The sequence below is a fragment of the Sus scrofa genome, chromosome 1 (genome assembly GCF_054392235.1).
Source record: "Sus scrofa isolate SSC_HxYL_T2T_F1_AM1 chromosome 1, Sscrofa_HxYL_maternal_Yorkshire_Landrace_v2.0, whole genome shotgun sequence".
NCBI classification, from domain to species: Eukaryota; Metazoa; Chordata; class Mammalia; order Artiodactyla; family Suidae; genus Sus; species Sus scrofa.
The window spans coordinates 266,305,199-266,329,343 of record NC_139383.1 but is presented as its reverse complement, the minus strand read 5'-3'; the positions used below and the strand labels follow the sequence as shown (position 1 = coordinate 266,329,343).

At 45.4% G+C, this 24,145-nt stretch overlaps 1 protein-coding gene and 1 long non-coding RNA gene across 5 annotated transcripts in view; one reads left to right on the top strand and one right to left on the bottom strand.

Moving 5' to 3' along the window:
- LOC146407169 (uncharacterized) overlaps positions 1-24,145 on the bottom strand; it is a 190,738-nt gene that overhangs the window by 93,619 nt on the left and 72,974 nt on the right. For 3 of the 4 annotated variants that reach the window (XR_014825998.1, XR_014825993.1, XR_014825995.1), the window contains exon 3: positions 265-701. This is a non-coding gene — a long non-coding RNA (uncharacterized LOC146407169). Of the gene's footprint in view, positions 1-264; positions 702-21,302; positions 23,377-24,145 lie in introns of those variants that run through there. The other variant, XR_014826000.1, reaches the window with a different exon arrangement.
- Positions 433-23,310, top strand: TNFSF8 (TNF superfamily member 8). The gene is given in 4 exon segments (NM_001025219.1): positions 433-627; positions 9,754-9,796; positions 21,362-21,433; positions 22,916-23,310. Coding segments are annotated over 4 exon segments (705 nt in total).

Here is a 24,145-nt window from a genome sequence, read left to right as displayed (position 1 = left end):
AGCTGCTGCAGCCCTTGCTAATGTGCAATTTCTCAGTCAGGAAGGCGTTTTGTGTCTGAGACTGACTCAAACAGAAGTTGCTTTGCGCGCGCACACACACACACACACACAGACACACACACACCCCGGGGTAGGGAAACCGTCATTTTCCTATTCACCCTGTGACATCAGCCACCTTCTCTGTAGCTACAGTTTCTCTTCACTCAAATTAATCCCTGGCGATGAAAAATGAGCCTCTCCCCCACCCCTGCTGCCGCCCTTCACCTCACGCCCCCAGAGAAGAGTTTCTTCTTCGTGTGGCGGCCGGTGAAGGTTTTTTTCCAAGTCACATGATCCAGGATGCAGGGGGAGAATCCTTCTTGGAACAGAGATGGGCCCAGACCGACTCAGATGAGGAGAGATAAGGTGTGATGTGGGGAAGGCTATATAAGAATGGACCCAGGGCTCCAGCAAGCATTCAACCCACTGGCCCCTTCTCAAGACACAGCCATGCATGTGCCCGCAGGCTCCGTCACCAGCCACCTGGGAACCTCCAGCCGCGGTTACTTCTATTTCACCACGGCCTCGCTGGCTCTGTGTCTCGTCTTTGCCGTGGTGACCATTATGGTGCTGGTAGTTCAGAAGACGGTAAGTGGACTTCTCTTCTTTGCCTTTCCTTTCTGATTTATGTTCCGTTTTCTCCACAGAGACTTGGGGATAAGCTTAAAAAAAAAAAAAAAAAAAAAAAAAAAGCCTGCATCATGTAGAGAAAGGGAGCAGAGAAATGGGAACTTAACCCTTCCAAGTAACATGGCTTTCTGAGAGAAAACTCTGTCAAGCCCTCTTCTCCAACTTTCCAGGCTCACGTGAGCCAAGAGAAGGGAGAGGAGCTATCAGCCTAGAGCAATTAAGATATTTAAAGGTTGCTGATCCAGAGACTGGTATCAAGGAAGGAAGCAATAAGGAGACGTGATAACACACTGGTATCACGTCTTAGGTGTTTTCAGACCAGATTCCAAGGTTCTGTATTCTCAGTCCAAATGTCCCTGAGATTTTGGAGGCTTCATCCAGGGCTAAGAGGTGTTTAAACCAGGAGCTAAGTTTCAGAGGCCAAAACCTGTAAGGGAAGGAAGCAAGAGAGAAAACCAGGGCTCCTCAGAGTTTGGGCATTTCAGCGTTAAAGCTCACAAGACAAATTGAAAACTTCCTTCCAAGCCACTGCTTTGAAGAGCTTAGAGTGTCACAAAAACATAGAGCACAGAGGCAGAACACAAATATTTTTCACACCTGTTCCCTCTGAGACTGCTCAGAATTCTAAAACTACAAGCAATTATGGGTACACACTGTGGAGTCAAACTGCCTCAGGAAATTTACCCTTTTTTCTTTTTAAAGTAAATGGTAAGATCTGTTGTGAAAACAGACAGATGAAGAAGGAAGCTTCTTCATATTTTAGGAAACTGGTCTTTATAGAGAATCCACCAGCATGTATTTTAAAGAAAATACGGCAGTGATAGTATATATTGAATTTTTAAATTTTGACAGTTTAAAAACTGTACCCCCACCCTGCTACAGTAAGTACATGTCTATCTATTCCTTCAAAGCTCCCATTTTTCATGGTATTACAATCCTGCAGAATTTGTTCTGGTTTCCTTCAGCTGCCTTGGGTTGAATGCTCTTTAACTCATTGATTGCTAAAAAGAATGAAGCTTAAAAGGCTTTGGTATCTGTTTCTCAATCGTCATCAAGCTTTGAAATTTAAATGAAGAACTGAGGCTGCATTAAAGTGAAAGAAAACAGAATTGACAGCATTTGATTTAGACTGTAGGATTTATAATATTCATCATTTAATGCTCTCATCTACATCTACTGGTAATAACACTCTTGAAAATATTCTAGGACCCTTTTTTTCTGTACAGGGTCTATCATTTCTGTAATTCTAATTGTAAGTAAACCAGGAGTGTATTATTTTATAGCAACAGCCGAAGAAAAGAAATCAAAGTGTTCTTTGCAAATTTCTTTAAAGTTTGCAGCTAGAACTGCTATGAGAAAGAAAGGAAGAGAGAAAGAGAGAGAGAGCTGATGGGGATACAGGGTGTGGTGGTAACATGTAAAGCTAGAGAGAACCCCGAAATGGTCCTTATTCAAATCTTAACTTTGGGTTGAATTGAGTCTTTCCATGAAGGAATTGGAGTGGATCTTTCTGCCCCATTTTTGAAAATGTGGAAAATGAGGAACAGAAAGGGGACAGACAAAGGCTTGACCTTAAATTGTCCTGAGAAAGTGGTGCAGTCAAGACTGTCTGACTCTTTATGACCGTCCCCTTTGACAATGTAGATGGCCCCAGAATCACTAAGAAACTTGGTTCCTGCTCTTCTTTTGAGAGTCTTATCTTCTTGGCATCTGCCTTCCTTGACCTACCCTTCTGCTGGGACACGAAAAGATTCACTTCACAATCTGACTGGAGGGTTTCATGTACAGTGATTTCTTGGCCTGAGAAACATCAGCTACTTGCTTAAAAGCACTGTGATATTAAAAGTTAAGTGTTTTACACATATCATTTCCAATAATTTGCTCAGCTATTAACTGTCATAAGAGCTAAGAAGAGAGAGTTATCCCCTTGAGCTTGAGTTATTAGGAAAGGCTTCCAGGAGGAAAACTTTAGGACAGGTTGGCTTTAGGACAGATAAAACTTAAGACAAATGAAGAGATGCTAACAGGACTTCTGGTAAAGAAATCAATGGGAGATAGCCAAGGAACTTAAACTCACATCTCAATTATTAAAAATGAAATGGACTGATGGCCACATTACACTTTTTGTGTGAGGGTAAATAGGAGCAGGGGTGAGAACCACAAGAATGGTTTTATTGGCCCAAGAAGTCACAGTTCTAAATAAAAAGGCACATGTACAGACAACATGTAAAATAAGATTAAGGCATAAATATAATACGTGATGGAAGACAGGCACATAGGGCTACCATGAGACCACAAGTTAAGGAGACAGAACATTTCCCCAGGCAGGTCTAAGAAAGACTTCACCAGAGACTGGAGCTTCACTTTGGCTTAAGAAGCATGTACAGTATCAAACAGGTGAAGGGAAATCAGAGGACAGAGCACCCCTGGCCAATGGAACAGCATGAGAAAAGTGATGGAGAAGAGACGTGTAGGGCGTGTAGGAAAATTAATAAAGACTGCTTTGAGATTTGGCCTGAAGCCCAAAAAACTCCAAGGTCAAATTCCTTGGGAGAGGCAAAGAAGGAACTTAGGTTTCAACCTCAAATATCTATTGAGCATCTACTGTGTGCAGGACATTGTTCTAAGCAATGGGTATAGAGCCTTCATCAAAGCCAACAAAATCTCTGCTTTCTTATGGAATCTCTGTTACTTACGGAATTATTGCCTACTGATGTCTTATGTCTCTGGGATGGCTGCATTTTACTTATATTTAAGCCATTATATTTATTTAAAATATTACATTCATGTGCTGTAAGAAAAGTAAATAGTGAACAAAGGAAAAGAAAAGTAGAAATCTCTCACACTCCCCCCATCCAACCACTAATCCCTTTTCCCTGAGATAAGGACCATCAATAGATTCTTCCATGTCCTTCCAGAAATCTACGCATCGACAAATATATAGTACACACGTGTCGTTATAGTAAACTCAAAAATCTGCATCTTGTTACTAACTTGACAGCATATCTTGGAGATCTTTCCAATACATGGGAGTCCAGCTTATTCTTTTGAAGAGTCACATAATATTCTATCATACTTCATATTTCATCTGTGTCTAGTGAAGTATCTTATGTTTTTCTCTAGAAGTTTTGCATCCTGTGTCTGTCTGAAGTCTATCTATGGGATAAATTCCCAGTGATGGGAACAGAGTGTACATTTTTCAATTCTATAAATAATATCAATCAGCTTCCAAAGAGATTGCACCAATACACTGCTCTTGAGGAAGCAAAAGTCCTGCCGACAAAGAGACAGATCTTAATTTTAACAGAGAAAGAAAGAAAATGGATTTCTTTTTTTTTTTTTTTTTCTTTCTCCCTGTCTTTTTTTAGGGCTGCACCCACAGCATATGGAAGTTCCCAGGCTAGGGGTCTAATCAGAGCTACAGCTGCCAGCCTACACCACAGCCAAAGCAATGCCAGATCCGAGCCATGTCTGTGACCTCCACCACAGCTCACAGCAACGCCGGATCCTTAACCCACTGAGCGAGGCCAGGGATCGAACCCGCAACCTCATGGTTCCTAGTTGGATTCGTTTCCACTGTGCCACGATGGGAACTCCCAGAAAACTGATTTCTTGTTGAGTATCCACAACAGAGTACATGCATATATGTCAGGATGAAATTTCACATAGTTTAAAGCAAAAAGAAAAACAAAATGTCTCATATCTCCTCCAGAGACAAGGGTTATGTAGAGACAGACTATAAAGTTGACACCATTAAGTATTTTCAGTTCAAGCGGCTCTGAGGTCTTCAATCTTGGAGACATCTCTGTTACAAATCAGGAGCCTGGACTTACCCACCCCTGGAGAGATCCTTTTACATTCCACAAGGTTAGAACAGCGGCTCCTTGGGTCTTCTAGGAGACCCTTTCTAGACAGAAGAAAATTGCTGTTTATAAGCAAAGAAAATTGCTGTTTAAAAAAAATTTGTATTTACTAATACCATTCTACTTTCCCCCCAAGAGTGGGGTTTAGGGTTAGTGATTGGTATACGGTTTTATGGTCTGCTTTTCAACCCAGATAAAATATAGGGGTGAACTGAAATGCCCTGTGATACTTCCCTCTATCCAAGTTACTCTTTTCCAATGCATTCAGTTTATCACTCCAAAAAGTCCACTGAAAATCTCCTCTGGGGACAGCCCTGTGCTGGGCTATGAGGGAAGGACTCAAGTGTGTTTCTGAGAATCTCTAAGGTGGAGAGATGAGGCCCAAACACTCAAGAGTTTGAGATTAGGGCAGAATGGCACTGAACCTGAATGTCATAGACCAGAGGAGAGGAAGATAATTTCTGCTTGGGATGAAGGAGAGTTTTGCAGAGGAGCTTAGAAGAGAATCTAAGCCTCCTCTGAGAATTAGAAGGATCCTGTCTTATGCCCAAAGTTTTATTTAAAAATATGTTAAACCTACAGAAAAACAGAATGGTAAGCACTCAAATAACCTTTAATCTAAATTCATTAAATATTAATATCTTGCCATATCTCTGCTCTTTCTATATATGTGAAAGTTGAGTTTCAGGCAGTATGCCCTTTCACCCGCATGTATTTCAGCACCCATCTCCCACTTACTGCAGTGCCGTTATCACAGCAAGAGTGTTAACTCACCTAATATTAAATATAATATATTATAATTACATACAGCCTATATTTTAATTTCCCCCACTTGTTCAAAAATGCCCTCCACACCTGTTGTGCCTGATTTCGTTTGTCAATTCAGAATCCGCTCTTAGGTCATAAACATTAGGTTTCATCTGTTTTAATCTAGAATGTTAACTGTTTAAAAGGTGGTCCTGGGAGCTTGTTAGAAATGCAGAACCTCAGGCTCCATTCTAGATCTACTGAATTAAAATTTGCATTGGAGTAAGGGCCCAGGTGATCTATGGGAACACTAAAGTTTGAGAAGCAATGATCTAATAATCTCCTCTGTTCTTTGTTGTTTTTTATAACATTGAGTTTTTCAAAGGGTCCAGGCCAGTTCTGTCCGGGATTTGTCTTAGTGTTTGCTCACAACTGATTATGTTCAGATGAAACATTTCACTTTCTAATGGAGTCTCAGGAGAATTTCCCACACCAGCTTCATCCTGCCCTACCCTAGAGAGGCGACATGGCTTGGCATTAAAGGGCACTGCCTTCCAAGTCAACACACCTGAGTTTGAATCCTTTCCCTGCTATTCATCACCTGTGGGACCTTCTATAATCATTAAGTCACCCCTCCAGGTCTTAGTCCATCACTAACTCTTGGGGTAAAGAGCCAATAAAATAATGCATGTAAACATTTGGCCCCCACTAACTGCTTAATCACGTTAGTTCAAAAATAAGAGAGGCAACCCTGGCAAAGGTCTCCATGGCCCACCTTACAAGACAACGTGAGGCCAGCAAGGAAGGAAATATGGAACTGGCCTGGCATATTCCAAACGTTAGCTGCCTTTGGCCATCTTCAATCAGAAAGGGCATCTTTTGGAGTTCCCGTCATGGCGCAGTGGTTAACGAATCCGACTAGGAACCATGAGGTTGTGGGTTCGGTCCCTGCCCTTGCTCAGTGGGTTAACGATCCGGCGTTGCCCCTGAGCTGTGGTGTAGGTTGCAGACGCGGCTCGGATCCTGCGTTGCTGTGGCTCTGGCCTAGGCTGGTGGCTACAGCTCCGATTCAACCCCTAGCCTGGGAACCTCCATATGCCGCGGGAGTGGCCCAAGAAATAGCAAAAAAAAGACAAAAAAAAAAAAAAAAAAAAAAAGAAAGGGCATCTTTGGCAAAGTACACTTGGGAGCTGATCTCCCTGCACGGCATTGCTTTGTGGAAAGAAGTTAAGTCTTTCGAGGCAAATTATGTACCTCAGTAGGGTTAAGAGGGGAACCAAAATAGCTACCTTTTCAAGTGCCTGCTAATGTGTTAGGTGTACCTTATTGTGTCCACAACGACCCAGTGGAGGGAAAGATTATTAACCTTTAATCACAGGGACTAAAGGAAATGGGAAAACAGAGTCCTCAGCCGGGAAGATGATTGCAACAGGTCATTTCATGTGGGGACAAACAGATTAAACATGATGGTTCCTTCTTCCATACACAGAAACATTGTTGCAGATACCCATCTGACACCCAGAGTCTGAAAAAAAAGAGAAGTACACTTAAGGAAGTGTAGCTGGTTGGTAACCATGGAGATGAAATTTCCTGAGCTACTCAATGGAGCTGAGAATGACAACTTGGGAAGGTCCCTTTGCTTGTGTCTGTGTCTAGCCTATGTCCTACTGACCTCGAAGCCAAATTGCTAAGCAAGGTGGCTCACATTTTCCCAACCAAGACCCAGATCCCCAGGCAAGATCTGGGAAATAATTCTAAGACTGGGAGATGCCTTACTAGAGAGGAGCAGATGGGCTGCCCTTAGCACAGTGCCTAGGACTAAAGAGCCCTCAGAAAATTTTAAGTCATCATCCATTTACACCCTACTTCCCCATCTCCAAATATAAGGACTGCTAGTGGGAGGGGAGAGGGAGGAAGCTTTGCTACCCCTGGTTTCCAAAGACACCGTCTCTGCTGGGCAGTAGAAAGAGCTCTGCAGAAGTGCAGTCCAGGATCTGTCACTGACTCATGGATGTCTCAGGTTCCTTGTCTGTATCATTATTTTGATGGACTAAAGGAAGTCTTGGTGCCCCTCTGGCCCTGATTCTCTGATCCTGTCTGGGACCCTGAAGCCAAAGGAAGCTAAGGGGACCTCAGCCCAGGAGCTCTCCAAGACAAGAATAGTCAGTCTCACTTCTGTCCTGGGTGCCATGTTCCCTGTGTGAAGGTTTAAGCAACAGGATTCTTTTCTGTACTAAGAGGCTTTGTGGTTGACATCCTCCTGTCTGAAGCCAGGAAACCGAAAGCCCTCAAACGACAGAGCCCCCCGGCCCCAACCCCTTATCCAGGTAAATTAGATCTCCTCCCAGATATGATCTATTACAGCCTTGCTACTCAAGGTGTGTTCTGTGCACCAGGAGCACAGGCATCGCCTGGGAGCTTGTCAGAAATACTCTCAGGCTCCACCCACACCTGCTGAATCAGAATTCGCATCTCAACAAGCTCCCCAAGGGATTCGAACACAAGTTAAAGTTCAAGAAGCACTATTTTGAAACACTCTGCCTCTCTCCCCTCCTAGTTCTTGCCACAACTTCTAGTTACATACTTATTTGTATCTTGTACATGACAGCTTTAATGATTGAGCCACAAAATCCACCGGATGCCTTCCAATGACTAACTTAGAACCTGGCGCACACCAGGAGCCCATTCATCAGAGAGTATGAGTCTCTGGTATTTCCCCGAATCCAGCGGTCCTGGGATGGTTCTGCAGGTTTTGCTGCTCCAGCACTCCTTCACTGCCCCTAAATACCTTCCTGGTCAGCCAACAGATGCATCGATCTTATCACCACATCCCAACGGAGATGTTTTCTTCATGTGTGTGTACATCACACTAATCCACAGGCACGCCTGGCAGTAAAATAGGTGTCTATTAAATTGTGAAATGCTGTTTGTTGTCTTGCAGAGGCAACCTAGAGGGGAATTTTGTGACATCAGGTTTTCCTCTGAACTGCATGCGTAACTGAGAGACCACAAATGTACAGCATTGTTTGTTAACTTAAGAGTTTTCAACTAAAGCAATAAAATTATAGAATATTAGAGCAAAGAGAGAAGGACCTTCCGAGCCAAGTTCATTTCCTTTCCCCTGATGAGCTGAAGCCCCCAAATTTATACCGCCTTCCACCACCTCCAGATCAGTACTCTGCCAGGGCTTTGCCTCAGGAGACTTTCTCAACTCACTACCACCCATGTGGGCTGGAGAAGAGACTCATAAATCAGAAGAAGAGCTGTCAATGGGAGCCAACCCCTAGAGCAACAGGAGAACAAAAGAGGAACTCCAGATGGCCCTAGGTGTTCATGCCACAAACTAAAAAAATAAGAGGCGGGCAGCTGCTAACTTCTTGCTCCAGTAGAGTGTGGGGAGTTGTTTTCATCCATGTAAATGTTCACATCTCTCTAGGTCTTTATCAGTATTTCAGTCCAATGCACTACAAGAGATCCCAACCTGGACAGGTCAAATGGTGAATAAGACACTTCATTCCCTATTGGCAAGACACCTGAGGGGTGTCTCCAGGCTGAGGTGGGGAGAAGGGGGAGGGGTGGGGAACCTAGTCTCTGAAGAATTTATTAGGGGTGAAGAACTATGCCCATCTGCTTCTGTTGCTTAATTGCTCAGAGCACCTCAGCAAGACCTCCCTCTCATCCCCTTCATTCCCCAGCCCAGGAGGCCCTCAGAAGACAATATGCTATCAGATTTTCTGCTATCAACCTCTCACTTACCCCTGTAAATATTTATGTATATAGTTATGCTTATTATAGAATAAATAATATGAAACATAGTGTGAAAATTAAATATTTATGATTATGTATGTGACATATTTATAAATAGTTAGATCAATAACCAAATATAAACTTGTAATAAATTCATCAGGGCAGGGAGCCAAATTATTTATGGTACCTTCACAGTGCTCAGCATGTAATCATTCTATTAATTCAGAATTTCCAACCACAGGAGAGACAGAAATGTACCTTCCCAGGTATGTTTACAACACACTTTCACTATCTGATGAACCAAACACAGGAAAAAAAAGTCCACGTATATTTATATACTACACTTGATTGTGCTTACGTTAACGAAAGCAGGAAAAAATAACACATGCGGAGGTAAAAAGAAAAGCATTGGACTAAAAGTTGCAGATGCTGTTCCCTGAGCTACCAGAAACTTTTTGCCTTTCAGTCTCTGGCTCCTCGCCTGGGAAATGTGGGCAGTAATTCTCCAGTTGTTTCTGATAAGCAGGGTGTAGAGCAAATGATGAGAAAGCACACTGTAAACTAAGTCGGTGAATCCATGTTTTTTTAAATCTAAGAGTCAGATGGAACATGAATTCAAAATTGCGCAATACTTTGAGGACAACTAAAATGGAAATGAAAAACACGAGCTGTTTCAACCAGATGACTTCCTCACGCTGCTTTTGTTTTTCTCTTTCTTCTCTTCCAGGACTCCATTCCTGACCCACCAGGCAAATTTCACCTTAAAGGAGGTAAGACCTTGGAATTGGGAGCGGCGTGCAGGGACTCATTCACATCATATCACAGGTCATTAGCAATCAGAAACATCATGACAGTGTCCAACAGAAGAGTGAGTGGAGGCAGAGGTGGGGCGGCTCAGGGCTGATGCATCGCCATCCACCTGAGCAGCCCCCCACAAGTTCTCCCACCAGTGAGAATTCTCCCTCTGGCACAGGCTGCCACACTGGTGCAGATGGGAACACAAAGCGGCGTTGTGCTCGGAGCTTAAAATCTGGATTCAAGCATCCCTGGCCTGGGAACGGAGATCCCACATGAAGCTGCTGCATGCGGGAGGGACCCGAGGGGAAAAAAATCTAGAGTTAAGCAAATATGGGTATGAATCTTGGCTCTACAACCCACCTGAGACACTCAGTTCCTCATCTATGAAATGGGACAAATAATACCCATCTCATGAAGGGACTGGAGAAACCTATCGGATCTCTCCCGCCGCGTGCGTGGCGTGGTGAGCAGCACAGAGTAATCATTAAGTAACTGGTAACAGCCATAATGCACAAGGAAGTCAAAGGCTTGTGAAACAGACCTCTTCACCACCCATACTTCCTATCATTCAAGTCACTAATGAATGTATTGTCTCTACCAGCCCCAGAGTGGTGACATGCAGTTAACGTGGAAAATGAAAAACTTTGAGATCTGATAAATGTTTGCATTTCCCAGAAAAGGAACAGTAAGACCAAGTGAAATGTCTTGGTCAGGGTCATGCGGAGTCAAACCTAGAACCCAGATGTCCTCCTCTCTAATGCAGCATCCTTTCAACCCCAGAGCAGTAACCCCATCTCAGTCCTAGAACCTTTAGAACCTAGACAGCAAGCACAGCTGCAAAACCAGAGAGCTCAGAGGGGACAAAAAAAAAAAAACAAGAGTGGGTCTCTATAGGCACTTGGATAGAGACAGCAGGGCATCACTGGGACCAGAGGACACAAGTGTCTGGACACAGCTCCCCACACCAACAGCACTCACATCACACTTGGCATTTCCTTCAGGATACCCTTAGCCATGCTTCTGCTGCTGTCTGTCACCCAGAGACTTCAAACGTCAGGGCAAAATCCCCCAGAGCAGCAGTCTGGATCGTTCAAGGCAGACGCATAATTACAGCTTTGTCGACAATAGCTAAACTTTGGCTGGACTTACTTAGCATGTGACCTCCATTCCCATAATGCCTCTGTAGACAGTCACATTAAGGTAAACAGAAGTGTGGCATCCTAGAGGTAAGCAAGCTTTCTTTCTCTGTGAAGGGCCAGACAGTAAACATTTCAGGCTTTGCAGACCATGAGGTCCCTATTGCAAAGAGTCCACTCAGCTGCTGTGGTGCAGAAGCAGCCATCAACTGAGCAGGCATGGCCCATCGAACTTCATGCAGAGAATGAGGCGGTGGCCTGGATCTCTTCCACAGACCAGCATTTGTGCCCCCATCATGGAAACAGTAACGGCTTTAGAATCAGAACACGGAGCTTTGCAAAAAGCCAAAGGCACAGAGTAAATGTTCCACAGCTATCCAGGTTTTCCAAGTTTTGAACCGGAACTTTATTTTTCAAGAGGAGGAGGTGGATTTTAAGAACATATAACCTCAATGACAAGGACAGTTTTGATCAGGCAATGTGACCTCAGGCATTCTGGGTCTCAGTTTCTGTACTTTCATCATAGGTCGCCGACCACAGGGGCTCTTTTTCCCAAAACTAACTATACTTCCCTCTGAGAGTGCGTCCCAGCCTACATATTTTTAGTGCTAAAATGTCCTTTCTTTTACAACATGAAGCCGATACAGATGGAAATTAAGTTGGTTTGCCTTCTGTCAGTTTTGTTGCCGTTGTTTCAATGGTCACAAAAGGGAAAATAATAAGCTGCCCGTTCTATGCTGGACACTGAATTTGCATTTTGGCGCAAGTATTTTTGGTCCATAAAATCCAAAATTTTGGGAGTCATGGACTAGATAATTTATCAGATCACTTCTGATATGGGTCATCACTGTGGACCTCAGAACACAAACTAATCCGAAACCAACCTCAGCTCACAACTCGATGTTTTTGCAACCAGAAAAAAAATGCTAATCATTTTCACTAGGGCCATGAAACTTCTGTGAAAGTGCTTCCTGCACTTCCTTTGGGTTGATCTTAGCCTCTATCCCGTAAGTGAGCAACATGGGGATTAGCATTCCCATTTTGTAGATAATGAGCTGAGGCCCAAGGAATCAAGGTGACTGGCCTAAGGTCATCTAGGGAGTTGATGGCAGGGCAGGGATCAGAATCCAGGGCTGCTCTCTAGCCCCGGTGACCTGCTGTGCATGGCCCCTGGCTTTCTCCTGCTTTTAATGCTCAAGCTTCCACTCCTCTCAGCTTGGCAAACTACAGACACAGCAGTAGGGCGAGGTGCAAAGAAAACCACCTTGGAGCAAGACCCGGGCTCCAGAACTGACCTTCACACCAGCAGGCTGTGTTTCTCTGGGCAAGTCTTTCCTCCTGTTTGGGCCTTGCCAGCAATATACTAAATGAAGTGGAAAGGTCTTTCCAGCTTTGGTGCTTTATGATACTCTAACCTTTCACTCATACAGGAATACAGAAGAAAAAAGTCCAAAAAGAGTATTTCTAACAATCTTGAGAAAGTCTGCAGCCACAGTTTCCTCCCCACTGCGAGTCCCTGTTAAATAGGGACGAGCAGCAAACTCCCTTTTGAAAAGCCACTGCAAGACACTCCAGGCAGAGGGGAAACGTCTTCCAGAAACTCCAGGGAGGACACCCAGGGGAGGTACGTGGTTTGCCACTCAGGTTGCCAAGAGCAGAAGCCAGACACCTTCCAGGGAGCCCTCTGCTACCAGCTGATGGAAACTATCCTCCGTCAGCAGGAAGCCAGCAGCAGCCCAAAGCCTGGAAAGCAGGGCCATATACACATCCCACAGCAGTGAAACACAGGATGACACTTAGCTGCAGGGAAACCACAGAAAACCAAGCCTTTGAAAGGATGTCTGAGTCCCAACAAAGCTGCCCCTTCCCACAGGCCAGGAGACTTGTCGCCAGCAGACTGCCGCCTCACACCCACTCCACTGTGCTGCCGGGACCCATCCAGGGGCTCAGTCGGGACTGTGGGCAGGAAGAGCACTGAGAAAGGACCTATCCCTCTCCTCTTCCCTCGAAAATGGAGTCACTAAGGACTCCTGCACAGAGCCGCTACACGGGGGGACAGCAAATATGAGCCCTGGCTGAGCCTATGTCCTTGGACACAGGGTCCAGGAGGGCTGGAAGACAGAGGCCTGTGCTGCTTCTCATCACTTCTTGTTCCAGTTTCCTGCCTCTGCCTCATTTTGAATCTCACGTGTGCCCGGGTATGTGCCTTGTTTGCCCAAACCCCTGAACATAGACCCCCTATTATGCCTGACTTGCCCAGAGTTCCAGAAGCACCACACACTGGTGTCTAGCAAAGTGAACAGCAGGGTTTGGGGTGTGTGGAGAAGCTGGCAGGGCTGTCCCGTCCGTCATGGAGGATGATGCAGAAGTGAGTTTTGGGGCCCACCAGGCCTTCGAGGCCTCTGCGCTCCAGCCACCGGGGCTTTCTCAGGGACCATGTTCCTCCCTGGGCGTCAGCTCTCCGCCATGCATACTGACCCACTCTCCCGCTCACCTTTTTTATGTCCTCTTTCTGTTCTCACCACCCCATCACTTCCCCTCGCAAACTCTGCTGAAATTCAAATTCTACTGACTTTATTGCAAAATGAGTTTGGTCGCCTTGGTCTCAGCCCCAGGACTTCCCAACATCCCAACAACCAATTATCAGTTCTTACCTGCATGAGGGGAATTCTGTAGACAGCTTTCAAATCAGTTTTTCTTTTATTCCCTTACGAGGCATGTGTAAGGAAGGATCTGGTGGAGTGAAAACCACAAACACGGATGGGGCAACTCACTCGGTGCCAAGCACTGGGCTGAGTGCTTGGTGATTCACTCATGCAGTCTCACAACAAGCCCTGAGGATAATTATCAGTTCTAGTTTATAAGCAGGGAAACCCGAGCACAGAGAGGTTTACTGACTTGCTAACAAAATCCAGGCTGATCTGCCCTGGAGCCCTTTGGCTTAACCTGGACCTTAAGGTCAGGTAATTCTTCCTGCCAGGGCTCCTCCTGGTGCCCCAGGCTAGGAATCCTTCCAAGGCCCTTGATCACTAGCTCGGCACCTGCTCCTGCAGCTGTCTGTCTTCCTGTCACTGCAGCACTCTCTCTGCTGAGGAGCTCTGGACAGAGAGGGTCACTAGGGCAACCACGGAGCAGTGGGGCCCAAAGGGCCATGAGCAGGGGATCTGAGGCTAAGTTCAGGCCCCAGCTTTGCGGCTGAGGAGTCATGAGACCTGGTGTGATTCCCTGCTCCCTAGAGCCTACCAGGTAGAAGAGTCTGTCTTTCCTGGGAAGGTCAAGTGGCCCCCAGCATCCAGAGGTCTCTGGAGGCCCTGAGGAAGTGGAAACGGTGGGCAGACCATGTGAAGGGGTCTCGAACCCCTTCTGAGCATCCCCTGCCCTCACATGGAATCGGTCTCCTGCTGAAGATGAGGTACAAAATGCAGAGAACTGGGCTAAACTCTGCGATACCTAGATTCCAGCCCTGGGACTTTGTCTCCAGGGCTGGAGTTTCCTGTTGTTGAAAATATCAGAAGTGAGGGGGACAAACCAGCTGACCTGTCCTGGCGTGGATTTTGCTCTGGATATAACATTCCACGAATGAAACAAATAGGATTAGGATTTTTGACCATTTTACCAGTCTAACAATTTACAATTTGTACAGGCTCCCCTCCTTCCCACTCCTCCTACTAAAAAGAAAACATAGCTGTTAAAAGAGATCGAGTAAGGCGGGTTCTCTAACTAACTAGGGAGCCCCCCCACCCCAAGGGAACAATACAAGCTACCCACTGAAGGCAGTGAAACCAAACCAAGGATCAGGCTACTCACCAACCCCCGCTATCCCTGATGGCGACGAGCTGTGGTGGCAGCACCACCAGGACACGACACTGGTGGCAGAAGAGGCAGGTAGAGAAGCTGCAGCCCCCTCCCCGAGAAAGACTGAAAATAGCAAACAGAGACCTCACTTCTTTCAGACGGACTTGCCTGGATCTTAGCTTCCCCAATCCACCAGCTGTTGTAGTTTTTCCCACAGCAGCAGGGGTACTCCTGCTCAGGGGATAACTGCTTTTCAGACAATCACAGGCCTCAAAGAGCTTATCTGCTGCTCCATTTACTTTAAACCTGCTCACTCAAAACTCACACTTAAACTGTCTTTTTCTTAAGGCAGAGCCAACAGGTATCAGAAATCTCTGTATAAGAAATAAACTAGAAAATGGGCCACTGAGAATAAGGTAGAACAGGGGGCCACCCAGAGTGCTAGAGCCATGTAATGTGTACCTAATCCCTACCCCTCACCCCTCATCACCACGAGGAAAGAGGGGAGGGAGGAATAGATGGGGTGGGGTCGAGGGGAGACAGGAGGGGAGGGGAGGAAAAGGAAAAAACTTCAGATCACTGAGAAACATTACAATTTATACTCAGATTTAGCACATACAAATCACAAGTCTCTAAATCCAGAGGAAAAAAAATTCTCATCTTTCAAATACTTTGGAGAAGGGGGAAGAAAGAAAGAGAGAAGTAGTGGAAGGAGGGAGGAGCAGAGGGAAGAAGGGAAAGAGGGAGGGAAAGCAGGCCAGTTCCTCAAACTGGCTTCATCACGTATTTCACCCAAGCTCTCTGGACACTACACGTGTTGGCTTAAATGCCTACAAGCCGAGCAGTGCAAGCTCGGGGCCAGGCCATGGGAGCCAACCATCACGCAGTGGACTCTGGATGATGGACACAACCTCTCTGTTACACATTATCCCACTTAATCCTCCTGGTAACTTTCCAAGAGAGGTTATTATTACCCCCACTTTTGAGAGAATCCAAAGAGGCTGAGTCATTTGTACAAAGCCACACAACTCAGTAAGTAGCAGAGGAAGAATCTGAACCCAAGCCTACTTTTCAAAGTATGCAGGCATACTTCCATATCTAAATAGCTAGGAGGTGTTTCTTAAAGTTATCTGAAACATGAACAGGTTTCAACATATGACTCCAAATGCACCTCACCTTATAAATTAGACTTTAAAGGTGCTTCTTAAATACCCCCGCCATATCATCAATTCAATTTGCATTTAGTATAAATGAAATGTGAGGAAATACCCATAGAGTCACATAGTTTTATCTTACATACTGCAACAGATCAGGATTGAAAAGACCCCCCAAATCCTAAGTAACCTTTAGGGGATTCAAATGAATTTCAACTTGATCTCAATTTGACTTTCCCTGTGTTTAACACTGAGCATGCTGGACTGGCTATTACCCAAATGCTCTCTGTAAATCCACAGTCACCTGGCTGTCCTTTGTTTAACAAACAGCCCATCCTGGAGTTTCTCCATCACTAGCTAGCCTGGTGACATCAAGGAAACGGTCAAATTGAAGCCAGCTGAAATGACCTTTACCTTAAAGATTCATTTTGATTCAAAACTTGACTGATAATGGAGAGACTCCCCCTCGTTGTCACTAGTAGGGCTCTCCTAGCTATTTTCCTAAAGGAACAAAACTAACAAGCCAGAACATGGTACATGCAGAGTCATTAGGATAATTCCTCTCCTTCTCGGAAGGGTTAACATATTTTCAACAGGTACAAGGAGGATCCTTCACACATCAGATGGCCTCAAGCACTTAGGTACACAACTGAGAAACTCCAACCCATCAGATAGTCCCATAAACTTTGGTTAAATGGGCATTTTGTCAGCCAGATCACTCTGCTAAGCAGCATTGCTAAGCTGTGCCACTGTAACAACCAGGGAAGGGGAGCAGGGGAGCTACCATGTGCTAGTCGTCTCCTCTAAGCCATGCGCTGTACCGGCCACTTGACATCCACAATCCCACTGCATCCTTGCAACATCCATACGTTTGGGTTGACTGTTACCATCCCCGCTTTGCGGATGCAGGAACTGAGGGTCAGGAAGGGGAAGTGACAGGTCTGAAGCTAAAAGCCCTGACCAGAACCCAGGTGCTCTCTTTGAGATGCTCTGCATCTGTTTTGCCCTGCTATCAACCTAGGTGTCTGGCACTCAGATCCCATACAATCTGGCTGGAATGGTAGTCTGTTTTGCCCCCTTGGGCACTGTTGCATCTTAATGGAAGCCTGACTGCCTTTGACTTACGACTCAGTGGGGTTCAGCACAGTGGCCTGAAGTCACCCCTGAAGTCACCTGCCAGTGCTCTCCCAGGCTACTTTTTCCCAGCACCTTCCCCTCTCTGGGCAGTTTTTTAGTCCAGAGTGAATGGGGCTGCAAACCCACTTCTTCCTATATTTAACCCTCCCTGCTCCACGGGAAGACCAAAAATAGGAGTCAGAGCGCTGGACTAGGAGTTAGGAACTCTGTGCTCTGAACCCAGATGTGCCACTAACCTACTGTCATGTTTTGAGCCAGACCTTCGGACCCTCTGGGTTCAGTCTCCGCACCCATGAATCCAGGGTCATGGTTAACTTCGCATCTAATGGCCCTATCTAATACTGTGAGGTCTAATATTTTGAGATCTCATGGTGGATTCCAGTCCTCATGTTGCCATTGATCTGACCTCTAGAACATGACCCTTTCAACCACCTGAAGCAACTCTTTCTCTCTACCTCTGCTTTCTGTGCACCTGGCCAAGAGGGTTTCTCCTCAGGCTTCCAAACAAAGCCCAGAAAGTTCCCTCTAGAGGAAGCCAGAGCTTGGAGAAACAGCTTACGAAGCTTGCCTATCTGAAGGCCTTGGTCCTCAAGGGAATTCACAGAGTACTCAAACCGCCCCCATGGAAGTAAGGAGTCCTTGGCTCTGGCTCTGCCTCTGTCACTGACTCCTGGGGACAGACTAGGACAAGTCTGCTGTGGGGGTAATGTTGGGGAGCACATGCTATGCAGTTACCAAGCCCAGACCAGATGACTTCTACGCGAACTTTCATTTCTATCGACCATAAAAATCCTTATGGAATCAGAACAAGTTATTTCTCGTTCCTGTCTCATAACCAGAAAGAAAGGTGTATCATGGACTCACAGACTCAAGCCTCCTGGCTGATGACCCATGAAACATTCATCTAGGTCTTAACCAGAGCCTCAGGACCCTCAAACCAACCTGACGAATCTTTGAACAGCACTAATGGGTCAAGTATTTGAGCCGCCAGCCCTGTGACTTACAGTGTGATTTGCATGTCCTTAGTGAGGGTCCTCCCACTGCCTCACCTGAGAAATGGGGACAAAAGCAGTGTGGGTATTATCAGAGTGCATCGTCTCCTTAAAGGTTACGGAGCCTTAGGGTTTGGGCTCCACGAGCAGCTGTCTGTCTTCCTGCCAACAGCCTTGTCAGATGTTAAAGGTCAGCAATGTTTCCTTCTCTGGGCTCCTCTCCAAGTTCAGCAGCCCCATTCCACCACTAGCCTCCCTGGTGCCTTGGTTCCCCAGCCCGCCCCACTAGCCAGCTCTAGCAATGTCATTCTTCGAGGGAGTGGCCTGTGTTTTTCCCTTCTCTTGAAACCTTCTAAAAGATTCTTTAAGAAAAACTAAGATACATCATGCCATTTGACTTCAGGAAATGCAGATGCTTCAAAATAAGGGTGTGTTTTTTTTTTTTTTTTTTCCATCCTTGGGTTTCTCAGAATTACAGCTGAGGTCAACCCAGCAAACGTGTAAAGACCAAAGGGGAAAGGAAAAAAGAATCTACATGTGTGAGAGGCAAACACAGGCTTGTACTTCTACAGCCACCTGTTTACAGAAACTCACCTGACAGATGCCACCACAAGTGACCTGGTGTTGAAGGGGTCTCTGGCCATTGAATAGAATCTATTCTTGATGGGATGTGCTGGCCTCAGACAAGAGCATGAATCTTAACCTTTTGTTTAATCTAACCGAACCTGCAGAACCAATGGGAGGATAAAGCCAGGTGTTATTCCAGCACAGAAGGGAAAGGCAAGCCAAGCATGCATATTCATCTCACTGGAGCCATAGAACACACCCGACATCCACAGAGGAAAGTGAGAAAGATAGACTAGATGATCCAATTCAACAAACATTTACAGAACGCCTTCTGAGCCAGTAGTGGGGATATGTAAACAGTAGTCCCTGCCCTGAGGGGTCAGGGTCTAGTGGAGGAGGCAAAGAGGCAAACAGAGGGAGGGAGTAAAAGGTTTCCCAGAGGAGATGGCCACCAGGCTGTGCCTAAAACAACAAATAACGTGCCAGTGAAGATTCCAGGTGGAACAGAAAACCAACACGGTATGTTTGAGGGCACCCCAAGCCCCCAACCTCCAGGATAGAGGTTAAAAAATCCACTCAGAGAGTTCCCGATGTGGCACAACAGGACGTCCTGGGAGCACTGGGATGCAGGTTCAATCCCCCGCCCAGGATTTGGCTTTGCCACAGCTGCAGCTTAGGTCAAAACTATTTGAATCTGATCCCTGGCTCGGGAACTCCACATGCCATGGGGAGGCCAAAAAAGGGAAGAAAAAAAAAAAATGCAGGCATTATTGTCAAACAGCCTGGCTTTGAATCTCCACTCTAACGCTGAATAGATGTGTAAATGTGAATAAGACATCTAACTTCTTAAAGCCTCAGTTTCCTTATGTACAAGAGAGAACTCATTTTAGTCCCTTTCTCATGAGGTGATTGTGAAAATTAAATAAAATAATGCATGTAACATGCTTAGCAGACTACCAAGAAAATAGCCATCAGTTAATATGTATCAGCTATTATTTTATGATTATTACTAGTACTACCAGAACTACTACTACTACTAGTACTACTACTACTACCATTGGGACAGAGAGGACAAGGGAATGAGAGGGGAGGGGGAGGGATGAGACTGCAAAATTCAGCAGGAGTTAGAACACAAGGGAACTTGAATGTCATGTGGAAGAGCTTAGCCCTTATCCTGCAGCCACAGTAGTATCAGAAAGGGGTTCCAAGCAGAGCAGAGAGGCAGCCAGATGTACCTCTCTCCGATTCCTTCCGACTGGATGTGCCACACCCCGAAAAGAGAAGGCTGGGCCGGGGGACTCCCTCCCAGTAGGCACAGCACATTTAAGAATGAGCAGCCCTCACTGTTGTGACTGTACACACCTAGGAGTGTGGGCTACAGGCCCAAACAGGCAGGACAAGAACGCTAGTTGGAGGTGAGTGAGAGTTGGGATCAAAACAAGGCAGCTGGCCTACCAGCCCTCCTCCTCCAAGAGACGCTTAGACCAGAGCGTCTTTATGCCCGAGGGCAGATAAGGATGAAAACCACCCCCTGCTTCTGCTGGGGGTGCCTCTAGCAGTGAGCCTGTTCAGACAGCAGAGGGAACTCTTCACTTAATTTTCAACCACTCCAAGTCCCCTATCCTGCTGTAGGAAAGCCAGGAGGGATTTTTCTCAGGCCTGGACAGAGAAGGCAACCAGGACGATTGTGAGTCCAACAGATACTACTGGAAGATCCAGTGAACAAGCACACTAAGATGTGGCCGTTTCAACTGAATGGACCTATGACTGCCTAGTCTCTGATGAATGGAATGAATGCTTACCTCTTGTGACACCATCAAAAAGAAGCCACTGTCAGGTCTTAGATCTCCTAGTTTTACAGACAGGGAAACCAAGGCCCAAAGAGGAGGAAAAAAATCACCAGAATAAGCCAAATTCATGAGTCATTGCAGGAAATGTATAACTTGGTCCTTTGCAGACAAAATAGTTATTATAATAAGAAACTAAGCTGCCATCACCAGGGAATATATTACAAATATTTCTATTTCTTAAATGCCACCACGACATAAACATTGTCTTTTTTCCCTGCCCAGGAAGCTCCAGATAGCAGGCTCCCTGCTTAGATCTTTTTAATCCCATATCCTCTTAAAGTTGAGCTCTGGGATGGGTTTATCTCCCCTGACTGGCAAAATGAATGGCCTTCAGAAAAAAACCTGGTCTCTGGAATCAGACAGACATGGGGATGAATCTCAGGATTTCTACCAATGTGCACGACCTTTTATCACTGACCATGTCTGGGAACCAAGATTAGCCTTTGCAGAGTTTTTTTGAGAATTAATTAGCTGAAATACAAAAAAGTACACAAACGAGTATCTGGTGCACTTGGAAGGATGACGATAATTACCATCAGTATTAGTGTTCTAACTACCACAGCCTGGCTTAGTAACATAAGACAATGTACTTAATCTGTCTGGTCCCCAGGCTTTTTGTCCATCTCTCAAAGGGATTTAACAATACCTCTCTCATGGAGTTGTTGCAAAGATCAAGTGAGCCGAAATACATGAAGTGACAAGAATCACACCTGAATAATATAGGAAGTCAGGCCACAACTGTTTCCTTCTAGCAACTTCCAGTCTTTGGTAAAAGCCTAAATGGAAGCAATCAATTAAATATATATGTGGTACTTTATGGGAAAATGAGAAATAAACAAAGTCTCCGTTTGCTGTCTCCAGCTCCCAGAGCAGAGAAAGACATTTAATGTATGGTTTTCTTTCTAGGGAACTGCTCAGAGGACATTTTATGTATCCTGGAAAGGGCTCCGTTCAAGAAGTCATGGGCCTACCTCCAAGGTCAGTAACTAAATCCAGGAACCCCAACCGTGTGAGGGACATGTCCTGCGGCCTTTCTGAAATGTCTAAGCCAGAGGTTACAAGTAGAATCCCACAGCCAAATGTGACATGCAGATGTGTTTTGTTTGGCCTGTATGGTAATTTTTATACTTTGAGTATAAGTGCCTTAAAGGGAAAAGAGAGATGTTACTCTAAAGCTACAAATTCCTGCTTCCTCAGCCTCATTCACTCCTGTAAGTGTGCCTCCCTGGCCTCTGCAGGCATCGGTGCCCGGCCCCCCACTGCTCTTCATGCATCTGTCCACAGGCTGCAGGCATAGTGGATGGAACCTGTCCTCATGCAAGGGAAGTAGGCTCTTAATCTCTGCCTCCATCAAGTTATTCACAAGGGAACCACAAAACTGCTTTGTGCCCAGACTGACAGCTTAATGAACATGTTGGCACAGGGCCTATTTGCATATTGCAGCATGCTTCAGGTAAGAGGCCTCTTATAAATGAAATAATAAGAGGCATTTACACTGGGAAAGATGAGGTACAGAGGAGATGGCCAAGTTTCTCTGAAATAGCCATTCTGCTCATTTAAAAAATTCAATTTTGCTGTTAGATTAGTTCTCATTCTTCAGTTGAACTGCAGTGAGGTTTAAAGGGAAGCAATTAAAATGAACGTGCCAGCTTTCCGATTCTGAAAGACATTCTGACCAATCAGTGCTGATTTTCACTTGCTAGGACTCAGAGACTTGGCTTCTGACACCCACATGTTAGCTGAGAGGGTCTGCTAATTCTCTGCTTTTCTATAAATCCCATCTGGAGGAGTCTCTTAATGTGCACTGGAGATTATGTTTGGCTCCACGATTATGTTTGGCTGCCCTCTTGAAGTTTAAAGAGAGGGAGACATTTAAAAATTCTGACAATGAATAGCTAAAGGACACGTCTTAATGTGAAAGTTAACAGACTGAGAGTCTCCTGGAACTTCCGATGCCTAAACTGATTACTAACGGAACAAAACTGAATGTTTTATCTCTGATACTTTGTGCAATGCCTACCGAATAATAGTCCCCATTGACCAAAAACATTCATTGATTGACTGAGTAAATTAACATTATAGATCAGAATGCATGGAGAATACAATCCAGGAGCTTATCGTCTGAAAAGGAAAAATAAATGACAATTATAATAACAGAATAATATAACAACTAAGTGGAAAACAATTCTGTAGGAGGTAGAGGTCTCGCACCATGTGCGTTCTGACCCTCCAGCTTTATGCATCAGAGATCAGGAAAAGGGGCGGTCTTGCACCTGCGCCTGAGGACTAAGTAGCACTTAGGAGTAACACAGAAGATATGCCAGATGGCTGAAACAGCAGGTGGTATTACAGAAAACATGGGGTGTGAATGGGAAGCCTTACATAAAGACCCCAAATTTCCCAATCGGCATCTGAAATTTGCCTAATAATTCAGCGGTTCTTCTGTCCTTCTCTTTCCAGTGTCAAAGCATATAAACAAAACCAAGTTGTCTTGGAACAAAGACGGCATCATCCATGGAGTCCGCTATCATGATGGGAACCTGGTGATCCAGTTCCCTGGTTGGTACTTCATTATTTGCCAACTGCAGTTTCTTGTGAAATGCCCGGAACATTCTGTTGACCTGAAGTTGGAGCTTCTTATCAATGAAAATGTCAAAAAGCAGACACTGGTGACAGTGTGTGAGTCTGGGGTGCAAACCAAAAGCATATACCAGAACCTCTCTCAATTCTTGCTGGAGCACCTCCAGGTCAATACCACCATATCAGTCAACGTGGATAAATTCCAGTACGTGAATACAAACACCTTTCCTCTTGAGAATGTGTTGTCCATCTTCTTATACAGCAGCTCAGACTGAAGCATCTCCCCTGACTTTCGGGAAGAAAGCAACGCTCTACCACACAGCACTTCATCCATCCAGACACTTGGGGAAAAAAGCAAACTTTAGACCCAGACTGAAACCACAAAGGGAATTACATAGTACACTTCTCCTTCTGTCTCTTGGGAAGATACAGCTCCAGGTTAAAAAAGAAAGAGTTCTGTGTGAAGTCTCTTTCAGATAGAAGACAGGGAAGCCATGTGGTGAGCTGGACAGAGCCCCACTTGGGAATCAGAAGGGATGGACTCAGGCCCAGCCCTGCCGCTAACTCACTGTATGATCTGGAGCTGGGCCTCTCCCTCCCTGGAACTCAGGACCCATGCCTGAAAAATCAAGGGACAGGGCCTGAATCTGTCCAAAGTCTCTTGCATCTCAGAAGACCAGGCTTTCTTGTCACAGACCTGCGAACTAAGATTCCAGCACTGTTCTCAAAGACCCCAACCAAAAGAAAGCCCCCATCCCCCACTGGGATAAACCAGGTATTAGTAATATCTGTCTGCATGTCTCCTCAGCCGAGCCAGGCTCTGGGGACACAATGACAAATGGTGTGAACTGTAGGATCTAAGATGCATAAAACTGACCATCCTGAATCTCATACCTCCGGGATATTTGGAAAACCATCTGACCAGCCTTGATTCCACTCAAGTTAAGACTGACAGTATGTTAACGACAGCTTTTGTTTCCTGTCAGCAAAGGGCCACGAATTCAGCAAGCACTCAATCAGTGTGCTGCCGTCAAGGTGATCAGTCATTTGGTCAGAGAAGAGCTGCTGCCATCACCCACATAACCTCTTTCTGTTCCCAGCTTCAGACAC